At 36.3% G+C, this 7,824-nt stretch overlaps 1 protein-coding gene across 1 annotated transcript; it reads left to right on the top strand.

The window, feature by feature from the left end:
* Positions 1 to 4,407: 4,407 nt before the first annotated feature.
* Positions 4,408 to 5,882, top strand: LOC103309207. Its single transcript, XM_008184078.2, has one exon. It carries the CDS (start codon positions 4,872 to 4,874, stop codon positions 5,880 to 5,882), a length of 1,011 nt encoding a protein of 336 aa, XP_008182300.2. The 5' UTR covers positions 4,408 to 4,871.
* The last annotated feature ends 1,942 nt before the right edge of the window (positions 5,883 to 7,824 follow it).

The following is a 7,824-nucleotide window of genomic DNA, read 5'->3' on the forward strand; positions in this document are numbered from 1 at the left end:
AATTTTTATGTATATATTGTAGGTTCAATAATTATGCTATTGTAGATCACAAAATGTGCAATGTTATGTTGATAATTTTCACATTATTACCATAACAATAGTCAAAAATATATTGGTACATAATTTATATTTTATTGTTGAGTATAGGTAAAATAAATACAATTACAAATTGAAATCAAAAAAATTACAATATACACTTAATAAGCATTACTTATAATAAAATATAAATATAAATATTATTGAAATATAATAATAAATAATAATATTAATAATACATTAATAATAGTAATAATTATAATATTAAAAAAAAAATTTATACTTATTTTATATGAAAACAAGTTGGTACTTATATTTAAATGAAACAATATTTAACCTAATATTTGACAAGGTTTATCAGTTTTTTTCGAATAAATTATACTAAATATTAGGCAATATCATTGAAATATGATAATTAATTAATAAAAAAAAAAACAAACAAATAAATGTATCTAATATACCTAGTAATATCTATATTGATAATATATATATAGTTATTTTAAATTTATGAAAACAAATTATACATTACTTAATTATTAGTTAAATCGGACAATATTTGACCTATATTTATTTGACTAATATTTGATTTATTTTTTAGTATCGATTATTAAACTAACAAAATATTGTTCTTATAACAATTTAAATGTTGTTAACCGTTAACAATAGTATATTGTAAATATTACCAACGATATTTTTTTCAGTGCATATAAATCCGGTCTTTATTAATAATTAACGGGCAACATAGATTATTCTAACACGGACCACCACGGCTCGAAAACGACGGACGACTAATTACGGCAGCCGTGTTATTCCGAGCACCCACTATTATTATTATAGATACGAGCATAGAATGTTATAAACAGTAATATTATTTATCTTACCTTGGAATCAGCACCATATTTTTCTTTTGTAAAAGTATATCCGTTATGAACTAATAAATTTTTACCTTTTGCAGTTCTTAAAAAAATTAACTCCATTTAAAATTAAAATAAATAAAAAAAAAAACTCTGTAAAACTGTATAAAAGTGTGAAACTGTAAAAGCGTCAGTCACAGTGTCACAGTGACAGTACAAAGTATTAGTAAATAGAAATTATAAAATGAAAAACCAGTATACTTGAATGCATTGCTAGCTAGAAGGTGAATACGATTAGATAAGATTAAGTCAAATGCAATATACAGACGCGATAATAATGTACGGCAGTATTATTTCTTTACGATATAATGGTTTCGCGATATTTTAGTTGTGATATTTTGGTCACGCTATATTTTATCGGCGATATTTTGTCGGGGTACCGGCTTTTCTATGACGACCAAAGGATGTTGCCACTCACTAGGCTCCTCACACTTTTCGATAATATTTTGAACGCATAACCTCTCAATTAATTCTTTTAATCTTTTTATTAATTTTATAGGGATTCTCCTAGGATGATTTATTACAGGTACACTATTTTCTTTAATTTTAATTTTAATTTTATCTGGAAATTTTCCAACTCCAGTGAATATATCAAGATTTTCTTTGACAAAACGTTCTTTTTTATTTTATTCATTAAACTTGTATTTTAAAGTCTTACAGTCCTTAAAGCCAAGTATTGGCATTCTTTCATAATTAACAATTTCAAAAACAACATTTCCCTTACATTTATCATTTTCAATTTGAACATTAATTTTGCCCTGCAATTTCATAGTGAACCCACCAAATGTCTTAATAACAACTTCACTTGTTTCCAATTGTACTGATTTAATTTTTTTGTACATTTTTATTGGCATCGCATTTAATTGTGCTCCTATGTCCAATTGTATTCCTACATTTAATTAATTTATTTTAATATTATCTGTCCATGTATTACTTGTACCTATTTCAACCTCATCCAAGCATACAAATTCATACACTTCTTTTTCTTTTTCTACAATGTTAACCCCATTGTTTTCACTTTTTTCATATTTTTTACCTTCACTTTTTCCTTTATTCTTACACATTAACGCAAAATGATTTTTATTACCACATGTATTACAAATTTTGTTATAGGCCGGACATTCATTTATACCGTGTACTCTACCACACTTATAGCAATTAAATTTATATGTTTTTACATTACCCTTTTCCTTAGACATTTTCTTTGAATGTTCTCTTCCGAATTGTTCCAACGTGTTCTCTTGCTGCTGCTTCTTTCCACGATAGTTTGTAGAGTTGAACTTGTTAAATTTTTTTTTTCTCAATGACATCAATTTTGTTCTCACTCTTCTGCACCAGTAACTTTTTATTAATTTTCGCTTGCTCGGTTGCTTGACAATGCCGCACAACTTTATCGAGATCCAAATTTTCACGAAGTAATTTTCCTTGAAGATCTTTGTCACTAATGCCAAGAACGCTCTGCGTTCGCAACAATTTCTCTTCAATTACTCCAAAGTCACAATTTTTTATGAGATCTCTCAGGTCAGCATAAAATTTGTCAAATGTTTCACTTGAATCCTGTTTTCTCATAAAAAATTTGTAATGTTCCATTACTTCGTTTTGCTTTGGTGTACAGTACCCTTCTAATTTTTAGAAGATAACATTAACAGTTTCAACTTTTGGGTCAATGTTAAATGTTCTGTAAATCATAACACCGTCATTTCCAATTAGATTTAGTAAGCGTGCTACCTGTAAATTTTCCAGTTTTTAAGTTGTTTCCGTTGCTTCAAAAAATACCATGACTTCCTCTTTGAATAATTTAAAATTTTCAGTAACATTTCCTGTTAGTTTCAAACAGTCTGGTTTGTTGAATTCCATAATTAACGATCGTATGTGAATTGTGGAACACTTTAGTTCACTTCAATTTTATCTTATTTAATCGTAAAAATCACATTAAGTTCACGACTGCGCCATGTTGTATTAGATTCATTGGAAGCGTAAACACTATTAGTTAATGACAAATTTTTATACAGCACTTTATATTTTATATTTTAGACATAATTAACAAAATACAAAAACACATGGTAGCATGGTGTTAGACTAGTGACTAGTAAACAGAGAAACAAATTATAACCTATAAACTGTTTATCAGCTTATCATAGATAAAACGAATAATCAAAATCTGAGTTATCACAACATAACTGAAAAGTGCACACTGCACAGTTGCATTTCAGTTTTTAGGCGAGAACAACTAAGCAACTCAACTAAAACTACAATCGAATCTCTATCACGTTGCCGTCATCAGTTGCTTTTGGTGAGAACACGACATTATTTAAAATTAAAAAAATTAAAAATTGGTTAGTACAAAGAAATGGTATCATTTTCATTTAAAATACATAATATGTTTAGACTCCAGAATACACATTCATACATTTTCATACGATTTGTTAAGGTTTGAGCTCTTTTGCGAAATTGTGTCCACACAGCACATTATTATAGTTCAGCCACTTTGAATAAGTGGGAGTTTGTGTGATTATAATTTTCGCATATTTTAGGCGGTGCAGACGTGCGTTATAATAAGGTAGGGATTACCGATTAACGAAGACATTAAGACAATAATTTGACACAACACACACACGCATCTATTTTTGAAAATGTATACATTTTTTCATATCTATTTTGAGGAATTTCCAAAAACCACCCACAAACAGAGGGGGATACTCAGTTTGTGACCTACGAACCGCACCGTGTGTAAATCCGAATCTTTACGTCGGTGGAGCTCGTAGGCTTTAGTACACGCATTGACGAATGAACGTCGAACATTTAAAATAATAATAATGGGGGAAATAGGTGACGCTAAATTGAAATAACAAGGTAGAGTGATTTTTTACATAATAATTAGATTTTTGTATTTTACATGAGGCAAATTGCATATAAGTTAAATAATAATTTTGATGACGATTACAATAAAAATAATAATAATATTTTCAACAATACAATCCATGAGAATAATAATTGGTTATCACATGGCAGGTGTGGGGAAAAGATTAATGATTTTTAAGGATAATTTAGCATGTCGTAAGACAAAATTGTTATTTTTTAATAATATTAATTCGTCCGGAGACGGTGTTTTGGGTTTTGTAATAATTTTGATTCTCAGCCCACAGGAGCATGCAAACAGATTACTCGGGTCTGATCTCGCAGGGTTAACCGATTCATGCTAAGCATCTTTAAAAAAAAAAAAAATAAGAATAATAATTTAATGCTCGTGAACGCGGGCTTGCGACAGCCGGAGCAAAAGTGATTGAAGGGACGAGGACACGTGTTTTGCGACGCCTACTGTACGTGCTTATACGGGAGGACGGGGAAAAATAATAACATGATACCAATTAATACTACTGACGACTGCGTTGTTGGTTGAGTGCTGATCGTGGTTGATGGTCGATGGATTGATGGCAGGCCTGGATGGTCGCCAATACACACGTGGTTGACATGGCCCATTTTCACCCATTTTCATTTTCAAGCCTGGACCGCAGAAATTGTTGTTCGGTGGTATTTTTGGGCACCCGACAGCCTAGCGGAGTAGCCTCAGCCCATCATTATTGGATTGTAAGACAGTCGTGAAATTGTTTGAATAATCAAATGGTGAACGTCCCGATGCCGGATGAGTAAACTTCGATCGTTGTACATGAGGTTTGGTTATAGAGCTCCGAAGGAACATTAAATTGTTTACGTTCGGCTTCATAAAAGGTTGTGAGAAAAGTGAGTTTGGTTCTCCGGCGAGCTTGTAACTTGGGTCTGGACGATGAACGTGTTGAGGTGGGGGTCAGCAGTGCAGATGATTATAAGATTTTCTTAAAATAATATACAGGGTGATTTTTTTTATCGAAGAACACTCATTATTTCTGAAAGTATAGACTTTTTACCAATTTTTTTTTCTAAATGTTAAGACAAAAATTCTGGATTTTGTCGGGTCGCGCAGCGGTTCGTCGTGTTATTTTTTCATGCGTGCCGTGCACCCGCCACAAAGCTGTCCGCCCTCAGCCACTCATGGCAGACCTTCCGTCCCACCGGGTCCAACCGCATCGACCGTTTTCGCATGTCGGGATGGACTACGGGGGCCCGTTCCTTATCAAGGAACATCGTCGTCGCAACGCGCAGTCAGTCAAGGTCTACCTCGCATTATTCGTCTGTATGTCCGTTAAGGCAGTCCACCTCGAAATTGTGTCCAATCTGAGCACCGATGCCTTCCTTGCAGCATTGGACCGTTTTGTCGCAAGACGCGGCATTGCATCTAATCTATATTCTGACTGCGGTACCAACTACGTCGGCGCCGCGCGCCAATTGAAAGCTGTGTTCCGCGATGCCCAAGCTCAAAACCGTCTGACGTCGCACATAACCTGTACATGGCATTTCAATCCGCCTGCTGCGCCCCACTTTGGTGGTATTTGGGAGGCCGGCATCAAAAGCGTCAAATTTCACCTCAAGCATGTAATCGGTCAACAAGTACTGACCTATGAAGAATTTCACACCTTGACCACTCGCATCGAAGGGATCTTAAATTCTAGACCGATCACACCCACCTCATCTGATCCGCATGACTTGAGTGCGTTAACGCCGGGACATTTTCTGATCGGCCAGCCGATACACGCCATACCAGAACCGGACACCACCGACATTCAAATCAACCGGTTGAACCGATGGCAACTCATCCAGCAGTGCCACCAATCATACTGGAAAAGGTGGTCACGTGAATATTTGTCTACGTTACAAGGTCGGCAAAAATGGTTCAAGTCAACTCAGAATTTAACGGTCGGTGATCCGAAGCTCCGTCTCGACCACCAACTGATTGGCGGCTCGGTCGTGTCATTGAGGTTCACCCTGGACCCGATGACGTTGTTCGCGTCGTGTCCGTGCGCACTCAGGACGGCGTCTACAAGCGACCGGTCGTGAAACTTGTTCGCCTCCCGGTCGAGCCCTGATCCTAGTCCCAATATCCTCCTATGTATTTATTTTGTTCCGTGCCATCTGCACTTATTTCTTATCCATGTTTCTTGTAATTAGGAAGTTGATGAGTGCTAGGTTCCTTATACGTTTATGTTATATTTTGTGGATTATTTCACTTATTTTATGAATTTTTGTTTTCTCGTCGTAATTATGTAATGTGTGCGATCTGACCGACAATCAACGTCGATCTTCATATCAAACGGGTCTTTGAAAGACGACTGGGTCTTTCAACGCGGGGAGGAATGTCGGATACACAATCGTTTTTAAATAAAGCTTGGCGCGTCGGTACGCTACGTCGGATATCGCGATGTTGGCCAGCCCGACACTATCGCCGCCGCGACGTGAATCGAACTTTGTACCCCCGGAGAGGGGAAGATATTGTCGCTGCCGGGGCTCCAGCCGCCGGCATCCACCTCCTTTTTTTGTCGTTTTCCGTGCGTTGTTGCGAACCGGTGTGCCGTTCGCCGTCAATATCGCCATTTTGGATAACGTGCACCCGAGTCAGTAATTCTTATATCACTCTCATATAGTGTCCGCGATCCGTGTCTGTGGTCATTTTCTATGCTCAACACAGCCGGATTATTGTTTAACTCGCCCGACTTATTCGTTATTCACTGTGCGATCTCCGAGCCCGGCTCAACCACGTGTTTTACGTGCTGTTCCGCCCGTTCCGTATCCCCGTCCGTTTGTGCGAGGTAACGTGACCCGGTTTATTTTATGCACCCGCCTTTAGTACCGGTATCGTGTTGTGTAGTCTACCACCCCCTGCCGCTCACCATCGTTCCAGGACGCCGACAGCCGACAGCCGCCAGCCGTCACCAATTTGCGGACCAGGTCGTACACACGCACTTTATTTGTCATATGATTTTCACCCATCGTGGTGCTTATTACTGTTATTACCTATTATTTAGTATCGTTGTTTGATTTATTGGCCGATCGTCTGTGATCGCGCATTATATACATATATTATATTTACTAACCCTAATTTTAAGGCAATTGATGCAAAAATCGAAATATAAAATTCTTTTCTTATATTTTATACAACAAAACAGCGTCGTTTTGCTTTAATGTTAGGATACCTCACACTCATCATATTTAGTGTTAATTATAGATAAACCAGCTTCTAATATACAGTCCACTCACTCTCTCTCTCTCTCTCTCTCTCTCTCGTTCTTTCTCTCTTTGGCCTTCCCACAGAGCTATCGATAAGACGAATTAACACACGCGACGGGTTGCGTGTGTAATATTCTCGTCGTTAGGGCTGGTCAGAGTAATATTCTGATAGCCGTTTAACCACGAGTATATTATGTTTTTGTAGGACGCAAGGCCACTTGCGTTGATGATAAAGATGTTGACAGGGTTGTTATTAAATAAATATAGACTGATGAAATATTCTATGTGGTTTATTAAAATGTTCTTCAGTAAAATTTACTAAGTCCAAATAATTAAATTATTACACAAAGTGACGTGAAGGTGCTCGTAGTGCAGTGGAGAAAACACGTCTGAATACAGGCCGTCTCCGGTCTGCTTTTATAAGGGCCCAGGCTCTCCTACCTACCCCCTGGTCCATTGACTTATCCATATTGCGTCGTCGCATTTATCGGTGTCCCGTGTACACGTGTGAACCTAATCATAAATTATGTTTCCACGAACCGACTATTATCTGTTGCATTCTCATCCTGCTTTATGGTTTTTTGTATTATATCTATTTTGTGATTAATAAGCTCCCATATCCTGTCGTTTAATATGACTTGTAGTTTTGAATGTATTTTATTATATTATTATCCCTCCGTCTAGCAACCCATATATATAGATTATTGTGACAGTCTTTCACTCCCCCTAGTATCATTCTTTACCACCTGTATTATTACATTAATAATAAGAGCTC

Source organism: Acyrthosiphon pisum, chromosome X, assembly GCF_005508785.2.
Source record: "Acyrthosiphon pisum isolate AL4f chromosome X, pea_aphid_22Mar2018_4r6ur, whole genome shotgun sequence".
In the NCBI taxonomy this organism is placed as follows: Eukaryota; Metazoa; Arthropoda; class Insecta; order Hemiptera; family Aphididae; genus Acyrthosiphon; species Acyrthosiphon pisum.